The 14,663-nt window shown below is 42.5% G+C and overlaps 1 protein-coding gene across 4 annotated transcripts in view; it reads right to left on the bottom strand.

The window, feature by feature from the left end:
* Psme4 (proteasome activator subunit 4) overlaps positions 1-14,036 on the bottom strand; it is a 114,644-nt gene extending 100,608 nt beyond the window's left edge. For 2 of the 4 annotated variants that reach the window (XM_052198765.1, XM_052198766.1), the window contains exon 1: positions 13,591-14,034. In XM_052198765.1, coding sequence (XP_052054725.1) covers positions 13,591-13,832 — 242 coding nt within the window. In that variant the 5' untranslated portion in view covers positions 13,833-14,034. Of the gene's footprint in view, positions 1-13,590 lie in introns of all 4 variants that reach the window. The other 2 variants (XM_052198767.1, XM_052198764.1) reach the window with 2 other exon arrangements.
* Positions 14,037-14,663: the final 627 nt, after the last annotated feature.

Here is a 14,663-nt window from a genome sequence, read left to right as displayed (position 1 = left end):
CAGAAGGATCAAAAGCATGTTAAGCAGCAAACTTTAGGGGCCCGCCCAGAAGGCACAGGGCAGCAGAGATAGATCATGGATTTGGAGAGCGTTGAGTCAGGAACACTGGAGGGAAATCTATGATAGTCTGGCGGAGGATTAGAACTGCCCAGCCTTTGAGCTAGCCAAGGCATTTCAAAAATAAGCTAGTGTGTGAGTGTGTGTGTGTGTGTGTGTGTGTGTGTGTGTGTGTGTGTGTGTGTTTATTCATAGATCCAAATTGTTCCTGGGCAACCACATGCAAAGGAGCACAAAGCAGTGTGCTCACCAGTACAGATGACCATTTCAAAAGAGAGCATTCAGATGACTTCCAAGCAGATATTTAATAGCAATGCTCTCAATAAATAAGACAAGTAAGCATCATTGTTAAGCAGTAAAAGCACATTAAAACTGTAACAATCCACAGCTGCAGACTATCTGCTTTCAAGCAGAAGGGCCTGCTAAGTAAAGTTTTACACCATTAAGACCATCCCCTCATAAGTGGTGATATAATCCGTCCCTACCCAGCAAACTGTCAGCAGCATTTCTAGGCCTCCCAGTTCTACCTCTCTATTACCAGCAATGGCCTAGGAGCAATGGGTCTACTGGAACCCAGAAAACTATGAACTAAAATAAATGTTTTTTTATTTTATGTTGATTCAGCTCATTTACCTGTTCAAGTAACAGAAACACTACTACACAAATACCCTAGGAAAATTTGCTTAACCCTATCCAGCAAATTAAACACAGGGCCCTCTTCAATGGCCCAGAAATTCTACAACAGTGTGCATACAACGAATACATAATACTATGTACCAAAATGTACATAAATTGAACATTATGTTGAGCAAAGTAGCCAAAACATATTAGGTGTGGAAGCACACTGTGTAACAATAGCACTTAAGAAGTGGAGTAAAAGAGATAAGGAAATCAAAGCCATCTTCAGCTCTGAGGCAAGTTGGAGACCAGTCTGAGATGTGAAGTTTCAAACCCAACAAGCAGCTGAGAAGTCTATTTAACATATCGAACTGGACCAGGCTTCCAGGTTCTCCCATCCCCTAATCCCTACCCGGTACAGAGTAGCAGGCATACCCCAACCTCTACTCTGAACTCTCCAACCCAGGGAATGGGCTGCCATTCTCCCAGAGGCTCTTCCCAATACAATCCAGACATTTTGGTTACCTGCTCCTTTTTGTACCTTTGACCTCGTAACTGCTGTATTTGGTTCCCACCCCCCTCTATATGGTTCAGGGTCAGGACCACTCTGGACTCTCCCAGAACTCCCTGCCTCTGGCTATGTCTTCCTTGTATCTACAATAAACTTTCTCCTCCACCATACCTAGAACAGTCATGCCCTTTTCTTTCCTTTTTATTTCATTTTTTTCATTCATGAGCTGTAGAAGACCTTGTCCAAAATACAAAGAACCACCAAACAGCCAGGAATGACTATTATATGATTTCATTTTAAAGAAAAAAATGATGTTAATCTGTGGTATGTTAGCCCTTACTTAGTGAAGGGCTTGCATAACATACTTGAGGCTTCTACCCCAACACAAGATAAAACTGGATGAGACAGCACTCACCAAAAATCCAGCACCTGGGGTGGAGGCCATTAGAATAGAAATTCAATGCCATCCTGATCTATATAGGGAATTTGATGCCAGCCTGGTCCATATGAAACCATCCAAATCTCAAAAGCTAACATAACATTTACTGAGCAACAAAAAGAGACATTGATGAAATGAGAAAAGTTAACCTTTAGGGAAGAAATGTAGTGGAAGGATCACTGAACCAGAATCATTGAACTGTTTACAGTGTTTGTTTTTAAGAACCATTTTAGATTTAAGTTTGTCAAAAATACTGGGAGTACTAAATACTAATAATGCCTGTTGGGGCTGGAGAAATGACTCGGCAGTCAACGTAATTTGGCAGAGTACCTGAGTTTGGTTACTTGCACCTATGTCAGCAGCTCATAACCGCCTCTAACTCTGGCTCCAAGGAAGTCCTGTGCCCTCTCTGTAAGCACCTGTGTGCATGTGCACATATGCATGCATAGCTGACAAACACAATTAAAAATAAATCTTTAAAAAACCAAGAAACTGGATTCTAAAAATGGAAGACTGACAACCATCATTTTTTAATTTCTGAATATTTAAGCTCAAAAATTCAACTTGAAACATTCCTTAAAGCTCATCCATCCTTTTTCACATTAAGTTTTCAGTAGGACTAAAAATAAGTGATATCTTAAAATACTTGAAAATCTTAGTAATAGTCATTATTAAACTTTTGAATAGAACATTCCTTGCCGGGCGGTGGTGGCACACGCCTTTAATCCCAGCACTTGGGAGGCAGAGGCAGGTGGATTTCTGGGTTCGAGGCCAGCATGGTCTACAGTTCCCGGACACCCAGGGCTACACAGAGAAACCCTGTCTCAAAAAAAAAAAAAAAAAAAAAGACCATTCCTTAACCAATCCAGAACATACAAATGACAAGCCATCATGTTTCATCTTCCCACAGTAAAAACGACAAGACAATAGAAATGTTTTTCCAGCTTTTCCCCCTCACAGCCTCACAGTATGTCAAATACTTTTAGATTTTTAATCTCAGAAAAAAAACTGGTACACCAAGAACAGTCATTAGTTAATAAAACAGCATGATGTCATCAAAGGTCATTTTCATTACAAGGGAATTTAAAGTTAAAAAATAAAATTATACAACACTAGTAAAATAAAACCACGAATCAGAAGCTAGAGCCCAGAGAGAGATTTCCAATTCATTTAGAAGCCAAGGACGAAGTTGTACGTCTGATCTTCCTACCTCCACTACCAGAATTATAGAGAAATTCACCACAACCAGTGTATGGGTATTAGGGATCAAGTCAGGGCTTCCCACGTGCCAGGAAAGCAATTTACCAACTAAACTATATCCCAAACCCAATTACTAGACTATAAAGTTCTAATTATTGCCATCAATAAAACATATTATTCCCTGATTTTCTCCCGAAAATTTATACTATCATTAAACCATGAATTTAATATGAAGGGGGGAATGTTATTTTAAAACAGTAAAACTATTTATAACTGGGTCAGCAAGATGGATCATGAAGTCAATCCTCTGGGGCCCAAATAGAAGAAGGGGAAAATTCTCTCACAAGTTGTCCTCTGACCTCCCTCCATCCCCACCCTGCCAAGCACCCAGCCAGACACACATAAACACACACACAGACATTTTGTTTTTAAATCTGAAATCTTAACAATTGATTGTTTACATATGTAATTCCAGCAATTGAGAGGTTAAGGCAGAAGAACTATCATGCATTTGAGTTCTACTAGATTGCACAGTGACTTCTGGCCCAGTCTGGGATAAAATTAAGACTGTCTCAAAAACAAACAAATCTAGCAATAGTTTCTAAATAGTAGAGACCTGGCATGGTGGCCCAACCTTATAAACTCAGCAGTCCGAGCACTTGGAAAGATGAGACAGGAGCATTTGAGAACAAGGCTGGCATGGACTACATAGCAAGACTGAAAACCTCCCCCCAAAAAAGTCCTCAAACTAATGATAAAATGTGGTCACATTAAACAAATTGGCTCTAAAAGACAGTTTCCAAAATACTACTCAGTAAAATTGGCCTTAATGTTACTATTCTTTTCTAGTTATTTCTCTCTTGGACTATGGCTAAAGGAAATATCTTCTATCAACCAGCCAAGGCTGAGTGCTGGGATTGCAAACATGCACTGTGATAGCATGTTTTACTTTGCTCTGGAGCAAGAACTAAAATATTTGTGTGTTCTAAGCAAATACTCTAAAAACATTCCAGGAATCAATGTCTTGAAATGTTTTATTGGATGTTATTTATGTGCTAGGAATGCACCAGGCAATGGAAACATAAGGATAAATATCAAACAGCCCTGAGGCATACTGCATCAAAAGATAACCATTTCAGTTTGATGCTCCTGAGTATACATTTTAATATTTATATGGCCCATTTACTCATTTGCCTCTATTTCCCTACATTAAAATCCCCCAAATTAAGAGACACCCACAAACGCACACACATGCACACACAGAGAGATACACACATACACAACACACACTTTTGTGTGCGCTAAGCTTGGCAGCCCCTGACTATTACCCTGTTACTAGGAAGAGCTAGAGACAGACCAACCTTGGGAATCCGCTCACTCTTTAAACAGTCTAAGCTCAAGACGCATTAAGAAAATTAAGTGGACAAACAACAAAGGAAGATACCAGAATCAACCCACAGCCTCCACATTACTTCTTGTATTCTTGTAGTTCAATCAGTAACTGCTGACTCTATGAGCTGAGAACAACAACAACAACAACAACAACAACAAAAGTGTCATGCCAGTAGCAAAGAGGCTGGGGACTGATGAGTGCCCTGACAGTTATCACTGTCTACAGGATTCCAAGTCAGCACTTGCCCCACCACAGAAAACAACAGGCAGGTGCTGAAGGGAAAGACCTGAGGCTCCCTCACCACTAAGAGACAGTAGACACTGTAGGCTGATGTGCGCAGCAGCATCGCGGAAGAAGTCCTTAGTGTTCCATATGCTGTAGCAGTCCTGACCCCAGAGCCAAACCTTACAGCCCAAGCATGTTTGCTTGTTTGGTGGGTTCCCAGGCTGGCCTTCAAGTTTCCATACAGCCCAATCTGTTCTCAAACTACCTAAACCACCATACCTAGAGAACTTCTTTCTACTTAATTTCTTTCTTTTTTTCTCTTTCTTCCTTTGGAAATATGGTTTCTCTGTGCAGCTCTGACTGTCCTCCCATATATCAGGCTGACCTTGAACTCAAGGATCCTCCTCTCTTTGCTTCCCAAGTGCTGAGGTGTGTGCCACCATGCCTTATTTATTTATTTATTCTTTTCTTTTAACCTTTTAAATCAGTTCTTTGGGTGTTTCCCATCATGCTCCTCACTGGTCCCACTCATCTTCCTGTTCCCTTATAGCCACCCTTCTCCTTCGCAACCTCCCCACGAAAATAAAACATGCACACAACTACAACAAAAACAAAGCATAGAAAACATCTCATAATGGAAGCTGTAGGATGTCACAGTGTGTCCCGCAATATATTCCTCTGTCCTCACATCTTCAATTGCAAATGTTTATTGTAATGAGTCATTGGTCTGGTTCAAGACTCTGGCTTCTGTGACACCGTGTCAATACTGGATTCTAATCAAGACTCTTAGGTATTATTACCCTGTGCCATGAAGATTCTGCCCTTTCCACATCTCAACCATTCGCAGATGATAAAGATTTTTGGGTGGGCCAATTCAGAGTACTGGATGTGGGCCTGGGTGGTAGCTAAGCTAGTCAAGACTGCTGGCTCTCCCTTATCTACACCACCAGGGCAAGTACTCCAGCACTGCCCTGGATAGGTCACCCAACACTGATATCGGCAGGAGGCAGGGACAGCTCTCCAGTTCTCACGCCCGCCCTTAGAGCCAGGCACCTGCACCCACACTTCCAGAGCCAGCTCCACTGAGCTGTCTAGTCAAGGAACAGGGCCCGCTCTCCCAAGTGATGCAGCCTCTGAGGGGCTGGGACAGCCCTCCCATGCTCACATCCTCCGGACTGGTTCACCTTTATCCCCTCCATAAAAGCCAGCTCTACTGTGCTGCCCAGATGAGGTATAGGGCCCACTCTCCTGTATGTTACAGCCAATGAGGGGGCAGAACTACCTCTCTCAATCTCACGACCCTCCAAGTCAGCTATCCCAACTGCACAGGGTGGAGGCATCACTCCCCCCACCCCCAGACCACCTCACAGCAGAGGAGTGTTGTGCCTAATTTCCTAAGTGAGTAAAGAAAGTCCCACATACAGGCCAGCACCATATCACACTATTTTCATTTAAAATGAGTTTATAGACCCTAGAGTCTGTAAGATTCCTTTTAGCTCCAAAGTTCAATGCTGCTAAAGGTGGGGGGTTAGGGGGACATTCATTCAACAGCAAAAGACACAAGTTGGGAGAGGGGGAGAGGGAAGAAGGGGATTCCAAAGAGGACACGGGATCCCTTGGAACCGTTATTAGAGATCGTTGTGACCCATCTGATGGGGTGCTGGGAGCCACACTCAACCACTGAACCACTTCTTCAGTTTCTTGGTTTACTGTCTGGATATTTTCTTGTTGTTATTATTGCTGTTTTCTTTTGTGGGTTTTTCTGTTGGTGTTTTATTTGTTTGTTTTTTAAGACAGGGTCTTACTGTACAGCCTTGGCTGGCGTAAAAGTCAGGTAGACCAGACTAGCTTCAAACTCATGAAAATCTACCTGCCTCTGCCTTCAGGTGCTAAGCTTTAATGCCAACACACCGGTCTCTTATTTGTTTGTTTGTTTATAGATATGGTCTCAGTGTTAGCCTAGTCTGTGCTCAAACAAATCTCCAATAGAGCAGTCAAGATAGGAAACAATACCAGGAGAAAAAACACAGGAATTTGGTTCGGATTCCAGGTTTATCAAATAGCTGAAGGATATGATCAAGTTTAAGTCACATTTAAATAAAGGATTAACTTCTGTCTGTAAAAAGACACCATGACCAAGCAACTTTTATAAAGGACATTTTATTGGAGGTGGCTTACTAGTTCTGAGGTTCAGTCCATTATCTTCATACCAGGAGGCATGGCAGTATGCAGGAAGGCATGGCACATGAGAAGCTGAGCGTTCTACATCTTGTTCCAAAGGCAAACAGAAGACTAATTCTTCCACACTGGGCAGAGCTTCAAAGCCCACCCCACAGTGACATGCTCCCTTCAAGGACATACCTCCTAAACAGTGCTACTCCCAATGGGCCAAACATTCAAACCATCAACTCCCACTGGATGTTCATTTAGCAATGAACACTAAACTGAGTCATACAAAACAAATTTCTAAGCAGGGCCTCCACAGGCCTACAAACTTGAGACCCGAGGAAGAAGGACTTCAAGTTCAAGGCTAGACAGAACTATAGAATAAGTACAGAGAAAGTCTGGCAGTTCAATGAGACGCTGGCTCAAAACACAAGTAAAAAGGAATCTGGAGAGATATAGCTCAGTGGTTAAGAGGACCAGCTACTCTTGCAAAAGACTCAGGTTCAGTTCCCAGCACCCACATGGTAATCACAGCTGCCAATAACTACAGTTCTAGGAGATCTGACACTTTTTGTGGTTATCGGGAACTCATTCACACAGGTAAACGCTCAAACACATAAAATAAATCTTCTTAGACAGTTTAAGAAAGGCCGGGGAGGGACACATGCCTAACATGCATGTGGGTCTAGGTTTAAACCCACAGACAGAAAATAAGGAAAATAAGTGGGATAGCAAAGGAGCACAGTAGGGTCCACCTGTAATCTTAGCATAGTGAGACAGACCAAAAGGATCAAGAGTTCAAGGACTGCCTCTACTATGCAGGCCAATGGGGGAAGTTTCCAGAGATCCTAGCTAAAAAAGATTTAGCCTGAGTACAAAGCAAATTCAAGGATAGCGCACACACACAAAGACCCTGTCTTAAACAGCAAACAGCACTACCATCACCAAAAACCCATTTGCTGTCACCAAATGCATCATAATCCAGTATATATCTATATAAAATTAAAGGTCATGAACAGTCCATCTTTAGTTACTAAGGAACATGTCTTAATGATTATTTTCCCATCTTTTCATCCTATTATATGGAAATTTAGATGATGCAATGAATATGTGTAAATGAAGGTTCCAACTAGTCCCCATTTAAAGAAAAAAAAAAAGTGGGTCAGGGAGATAGTGCAGTAGATAAAGGAGCTAGGATACCAAGCCTGATGGCCTAGCTGAGTTTGATCTCTGGATCACAAGGAGGTGCTGAAAACAAACCTTTGACCTCTGATGGGGGGGTGGGGCACCATCATTCCCACACACACACAAGTGGGTGGAAGATAGAGAAATGTAAAAAAGCAAATAAAAAAAGTTTACTTTTAAATAAAAAGTCCTTAAAATGGTTCTTAGGTTGAAGACATAAATTAATAACAGTCAAAGGCACACAAAACCCTCAGGAAGCTGAGGCACAAAGATGGCTGTTAGAGGGTGTTTATCCCTGAGCAGTCAGGGATAAAACTTGAGATTATGTATCAAAAAAGGTACCTACCCAGCTTCTTTTACAAGGTTACTTTCCCTGCTTAAACATCCTGGGAACTCCATCTGCTACATGCTGACAACAAGTCATCCTTCTGTTTGCTGACACCTCTGCAAGGATTCTATTTGCCTTCAGAACACAAACTATATACAAAGCTCTTTCAGAGGTTTGGACGTGTAATTCAGTGAGGCTTGCCTACCATGTTCAATTCAAGGTTAGGCCCCACTGACACACAAAGTAAATCAATCCATTCACTCTTTAAGAATCTTCCAAAATAGAGATGGAGAGGTGGCTCAGAAGTTAAGACTCTGGCTACTTTTTCAGAAAACCGGGGTTCAATTCCCAGAACCACATGACAGTTCACAAATGTCTGTAACTTCAGTTCCAGGGCATCTGACATCCTCATACAGACGAACATGTAAGAAAGTCACCAACGCAGATAAAATAAAAATAAATTATTTTTTTTAAAAAAAAATCTTCTGAAAAACATCAAGTTTATTCAAGTGGATAAGTAAAAAAAATATGAACCTATAGTTACTGTTTCTAAAAAGTCTTGTTGTAGAAAACCTCTACACTTCATTGTTGACTAAACATAACAAAATAAAAACCACTAAACACCTATTGAAACCAGCCCAGATTGCTAACATATCAATGCTTTGAATGGTCAACAAGGGGAGATTTCTGACAAATCCTGTTTAAAGTAGAATACTATTCTCATACCCATTTCACAGCAGCAACAGTAATAGGTTTTTTTCCTCAGAAAATTCTCTTTGTCGCCTCTGGTCCATTGCCACATGAAATGCAGCAGCCACCCACAAGTGACCAAGGACAGGAGCTCCTGCTCTCCCATCTTTCCTACCATGTATCCGAGAAATCTCTACGAAACTGTAAGACGAAATAAATCTTACCTCCTTTAAAGGATTTTTTAAAAATATATTCTGGGCTGGAGAGATGGCTCAGTGGTTAAAAGCACTGACAGCTCTTCCAGAGGTCCTGATTTCAATTCCCAGCAACTACATGGTGGCTCACAGCCATCTGTAATAGGATCTGATGCCCTCTTCTGGTGTGTCTGAAGACAGCTACAGTGTACTCATACATAAAATAAATAAATCCCTTAAAAAGGGGCTGGAGAGTTGGCTCAGCGTTTGAGAGCACTAACTGTTCTTCCAGAGGTCCTGAGTTCAAATCCCAGAAACCACATGGTGGCTCACAACCATTCGTAATGAAATCTGATGCCTTCTTCTGGTGTGTCTGAAGACAGCTACAGTGTACTTAGATATAACAATAAATAAATATTTAAGCCAGAGTGAGCAGGGCCAAACAGAGTGAGCAGAGGTCCTGAATTCAAATTTCCAGCAACCACATGATGGCTCATAACCATCTAACTAACCATCTAACAGCTACAGTGTACTCATATACATAAAATAAAATAAATCTTAAAAAAAAACTTTAAAAATCTTTTTCTTAACTTTTAGAATTTTACTATTTTTACTTTATATGTATGAGTGCTTTGTCTACAGTAAAACCAAAGAATTGAAGTTGCAGATGGTTTGTGAGCCACTATGTGGTTTCTGGGAATAGAAGCTCAGTCCTTCTCAAAAGCAACCAGCAACCAGTGCTCTTAACCACTGAGCCATCCTTCAGCACCCCCTTAAAGAAGTTTTTTTTTTTTTTTTTTTTTTTTGGATTTGGTTTTTTCGAGACAGGGTTTCTCTGTATAGCCCTGGCTGTCCTGTAGACCAGGCTGGCCTCGAACTCAGAAATCCGCCTGCCCCTGCCTCCCAAAGTACTGGGATTACAGGCGTGCGCCACCACCACCCGGCTAGAAGTTTTTAAAATTAAAGAACAAGTCTTTGTTATATTTTTAATCTCAAGTGTTTAGATCCCAGTTATTGTGAAATACAGCCAAGTTAACAAAGATAGCTATACAAACTTAGTGATGCTACTATAAATTTAATAACTATACTCTAAATTAAATACTAGTAAAAAGCTATGATAGATTAATTTTAAATAAGAAGTCTTAGGGTCTGTAGTTCAGTACAAGCAAGCCCGAACAGCATGTATGAAGCAAGGCCCTGGGCCAATCCCCAGCACTGACAGGGAGAGGCCAGAATGAGGGACTGAATGGAAGACAATGAGGGGAGGGAAGGGGAGGGGAGGGGAGGAGGGCAGGGGAAAGAGAAAGGTCTAACTCCTTCATGCCACCTACATACTCTACAAGTGCACATGTAGCAAGACATACATACTAAATCAGCCTTTAAAAGTGTTTTGCCCGTGAGGTTTGACTACAGTAAACCTTAGACAAAGTAATGCAGATAGAGAGAGAACTCAGAAGTAAAATCAATCACAAGTTTTGCAACTTACTAATAATTACTTGATAATTGCTGATAAGTGATGTTCATTATATTTCTGTTCTTTTCTGCATGTTTGATATTTTACATAATAAAAATATTCATTGTCAACAAGACGGTTCCTCAGGCAAAAGCCATTTGGCAAGCAGCCCTAAAGACCTGACTTTGATCCCAGGAAGCCACAATGAAGTAGTAGGAGAGAACTATTCCTTAGAGTTGTCCTCTTACTACCCCTACACATACACAATAAAATAATAGTAGTAGTAGTAGTAATAATAACAATAACAACAATAATAATAATAGAGTAAAAAATTTATTGAAAATGGGTAAGGCAAACAGTTTTGCATTTAAAAAACTGAGAACCAAAAATGAAGTTCTGGCACAAAGAACCAGTTAACAAATGAAAGGAAAACTAGCTACTTCTGAATGATTAACTCTGCTTGCTGGCATTCGGGATGTGAAGGCAGGTCAGGAGTTAAGACCAGCAAGTTTGGAATAGGTCTGAGATACTAGAGACCCTGTCTCAAAAATAAAAGCCAGCCAAGGTGTCTCTCATGCTAGTAAATCTATCATCATCGGGAGGAGCAAACAGGTAGAGTCATCCTACATACTAGGCCAGCCTAGCCTATCTAAAACCTTATGGGGAGTATCATAACTCCCTTACAGGAAGCCCATTTTTTAATATTTAACAAATATTAAAATAATATAACATCGGAGCAAAAATAGTTCCCAGGAAACACTCCCATTTCATTCACAAGCAAACAGACATGACTAAGTAACTTTCTCACATCTTCAGAATTAGTGGGAAAAAAATGAAATTTACTACTACATTTCTACTAGGACATAGCAAACATGATCTCTTGAGGATTATGTAGATGTTAAGCAAAACACTCAGCTTTTAACAATGGGGAGGAGGGTGAGCACAACTATAAACAAACATGCCATTTTAATGCATCTTAGAAAAGAAAAACACACACCCAAGATCACAGTATGCCCTATCAAATTCAAAATGTCACATGGCAATGCAATTCCAAGAATGAGTTTCCAGTATTTAACCACTATTCCAAAATTAGATTCTACATGACAGCACCACTTGCTGGTTATTTACATAAAATGGGAGTCACCACCATTAAGCCATCTAAACAGCAATACTCTTCATCAGGTATGGTATCTCTACTATATTTCTTGGTAATAGTTTTACTTTAGCCAAAACAGCAACAAAGCCTAATGCTAATTTACCAAACTCATTATCCAGAAATTGGAAAATAAACATTTAACTATGCTCATAAATCCAAAATGGATGACTTCACACATTGACATATATATATATACACCACAATGAATTCATGAAATTCTTAGACAAATGGATGGAGCTGGAGAACATCATACTAAGTGAGGTAATCTCAAAAGATCATGGTATGCACTCACTGATAAGCAGATATTAGCCTAGAAACTTGGAATACCCAAGACATAATCCACATATCAAATGATGTCCAAGAACGGAGGAGTGGCCCCTGGTTATGGAAAGACTCAGTGCAGCAGTGTAGGGCAATACCAGAACAGGGAAGTGGGAAGGGGTGGATGGGGGAACAGGAGGGAAGAGGGCTTATGGGGACTTTCGAGGAGTGGGGAGCCAGGAAAGGGGAAATCATTTGAAATGTAAATAAAAAATATATCGAATAAAAATAAATTTTAAAAAAAAGTTGCATATATTCCCTAAAAGCAATATTCTTTGGCAAGTCTATCAAAGTGACTAACAAACTTTATTTTCACTGTGTTCAAGTTACACAAACCTGAGAACACACAAAGTATCTCAATTTAACCCTTTAAAAAGTGGGTTTTCGTTTGATTACATTGATCTCTTTTATGGATCCTTAATACCATAAACAACTTTAAAATTCAGTCAACAGAGCTGTTAATCTTGACATTTTATGGTCACTCTAAGAAAGACAAATTAAATGTTTTGGTTTTTCATCTTTTAAGTAAAAGAGCTATTTTCACCCTTATGGTTGGAGAGTACAAAAAACTTGTCAAGCCCCCCAATAAGAATTATCCCGTTGAGAGATACAGCTTACTATTGCATAATAAAAACCCTGAGTCATCGCCCAGTTCACTCAGCAGATTCTGGTAAACACAAATGGCATGTCCTGTGTAATCACTCATCGGTAACCATATGCATAAACATAGTTTTACCAAATTATATGTAGCGTACCAAACAAAATGGCAAAAACCTGACATAAAAAGTTCTACCAAAAGGTGCACATAAAGCAAATGACCTCTCCAAAGTTTTTGTTCCAGCATTACTTTTCCCCAGCTCTAATTCCAGTGACACTGTAATTTGCGGCTACTGTGTACAGAAAACAAAAGAACTCCAAAAGTTCTTGTTATGTCGTTAACATTCATCTAACCAACTCAAAACCACACAGTCCGGCCAACAGAGCCCGGGGACAACCTAACAGCGCTCTTCACTATTTGCCTTAGAATCAGCGAGGTCTTTACAGGCAAATGTCACAACAGGAACATACATACATTTTTCCTAAAATTCTAAAACAACATTCTCAACATCAACGTCTGCGGTGACTGCCCATTTGAAACCAATCATTTCAATTAAATCCAGAAAGCCAGAACAGCACCCTAGTCCCCCAAGAAACTCAGTAACACAGAAAAACACAACACATACACAACCTCTTACTGTCCCTACGTTCTCCTTCCTACGGTGAAAAGTGAAAAGGAGTGGATCGACGAGCAAGAAAAAAAACAGAGGAAGCACAGAAGCGAAGACAGGAGTAGCTTCCCCACCGGGCCTCTCTATCTGGCAGCTCCACGCGCAGAACCCCAGGAAGAGCCAATGGGAGCCTCTCGTCCCTACGCCCGGGGACGCCTTGGCTCCCTGGAGCCTGACGTGTGAAGAGAAAAGGACCAGAACGCTAATCGTGAGAGGCGACCGGCAGGACAGAGCTCCCACAGAAAGCAACGAGGAGACTGGGTCTCCCCGGGCTCGGCCGCGCCCCTGGAACCCTGCACCAGGCCAGCGCCACCTAGACTGGACAAAGTTGAGCAGCCGCAGCGCAGACAAAGAGCCCGGCCGGCCGACAGCTTCAGCCTACTTACGTGGAGAGTTTCCGCGTCCAGAAGAGGCCCCCGGGCCACAGCTCCTGGAGCTGCACGGCCCGGCCCAGGTTGCTCTTAATCTGCGCCAGCTGCACGTCGGACTCGGCGTCCAGCCGCTCGGCGTAGGGCAGAAGCTTGTTGTACACGATCTCCTTCTGGGGGACGAAGGCCCGCGGGCCCAGTATCGCCCGCCCGCCAGGCTCCGGGGGCTCCCCGCCGCCCGCCCGCTCTGGAGCCTCCATTAGCCCGGGGCAGCCCCCGGCCCGCCCCCCGGCCCCCGCCCTGCTGCGGGCTCAGCCTCGTCCGCGCCGCCTCGCCCTCGGCCCGACCGCTGGGCCCCCCCTCCCGCCCCGGCTGCCCGGCGCGCTGCTGGACCCCGCGCGGCACCCGGTTCGTTGGCGGTGGCAGCGGCTGCTCTGCCCTGACCTCTCCGGCTCGTCTGGTGACGCTTCAGCCGCTGGGCCGGGAGGTTCCGGACGGGCCTCAAGTCACTTCCGGGGCGGGGCGGGGTGGGGCGGGGCCACGGAGGCGAGAAGGTGACCCGGCTGCTTTCTCGCGTACCACGGGGCTTGGTGCCAGCTGCTGGAGTTGTCACGCGAGGCTGCTCCCGAGAAACAAGAGACACTGCACTGCTCCAGCAGATTTCAGCACGGAATCCGACTACCTCTCCATGCCCAGTAGCCTCTCTTCTGGGCCAGTTTATGGAAGAGCAGCTTGTATCCCAGCTGGGGGCGGGGATGTGGACAGCTAGGCAGTAGGAGCACAAAGAGTTCCTGGACAACCTCTGCTTTGTACTGAGTTTCAAAAGGTCTGGCAACATGAGACACTATCTATAAAAAAAAAAAAAAAAAAAAAAAAAAAAAAAAAAGTTTATGGAAGAATCTGCATACGCTATAGTACCCTCTGTTCCTCTGTCCCTTTTAACCCCACTTTTGGCCACCCTCACTCCAAAAAAATTACTCAACAAATATTATACTTTGTGTGTTATCCTCTCATTTAAGGTCCCCGTAGAAAGTTTAAGAATGCCTAGTTCTGCCCTTAAGGACTTAAGAGGCCTGCTGAGCAACAAACTA

This window comes from Apodemus sylvaticus, chromosome 11 (assembly GCF_947179515.1).
Source record: "Apodemus sylvaticus chromosome 11, mApoSyl1.1, whole genome shotgun sequence".
Lineage (NCBI taxonomy): Eukaryota > Metazoa > Chordata > Mammalia > Rodentia > Muridae > Apodemus > Apodemus sylvaticus.
This window is presented reverse-complemented; position numbering and strand designations above follow the sequence as displayed.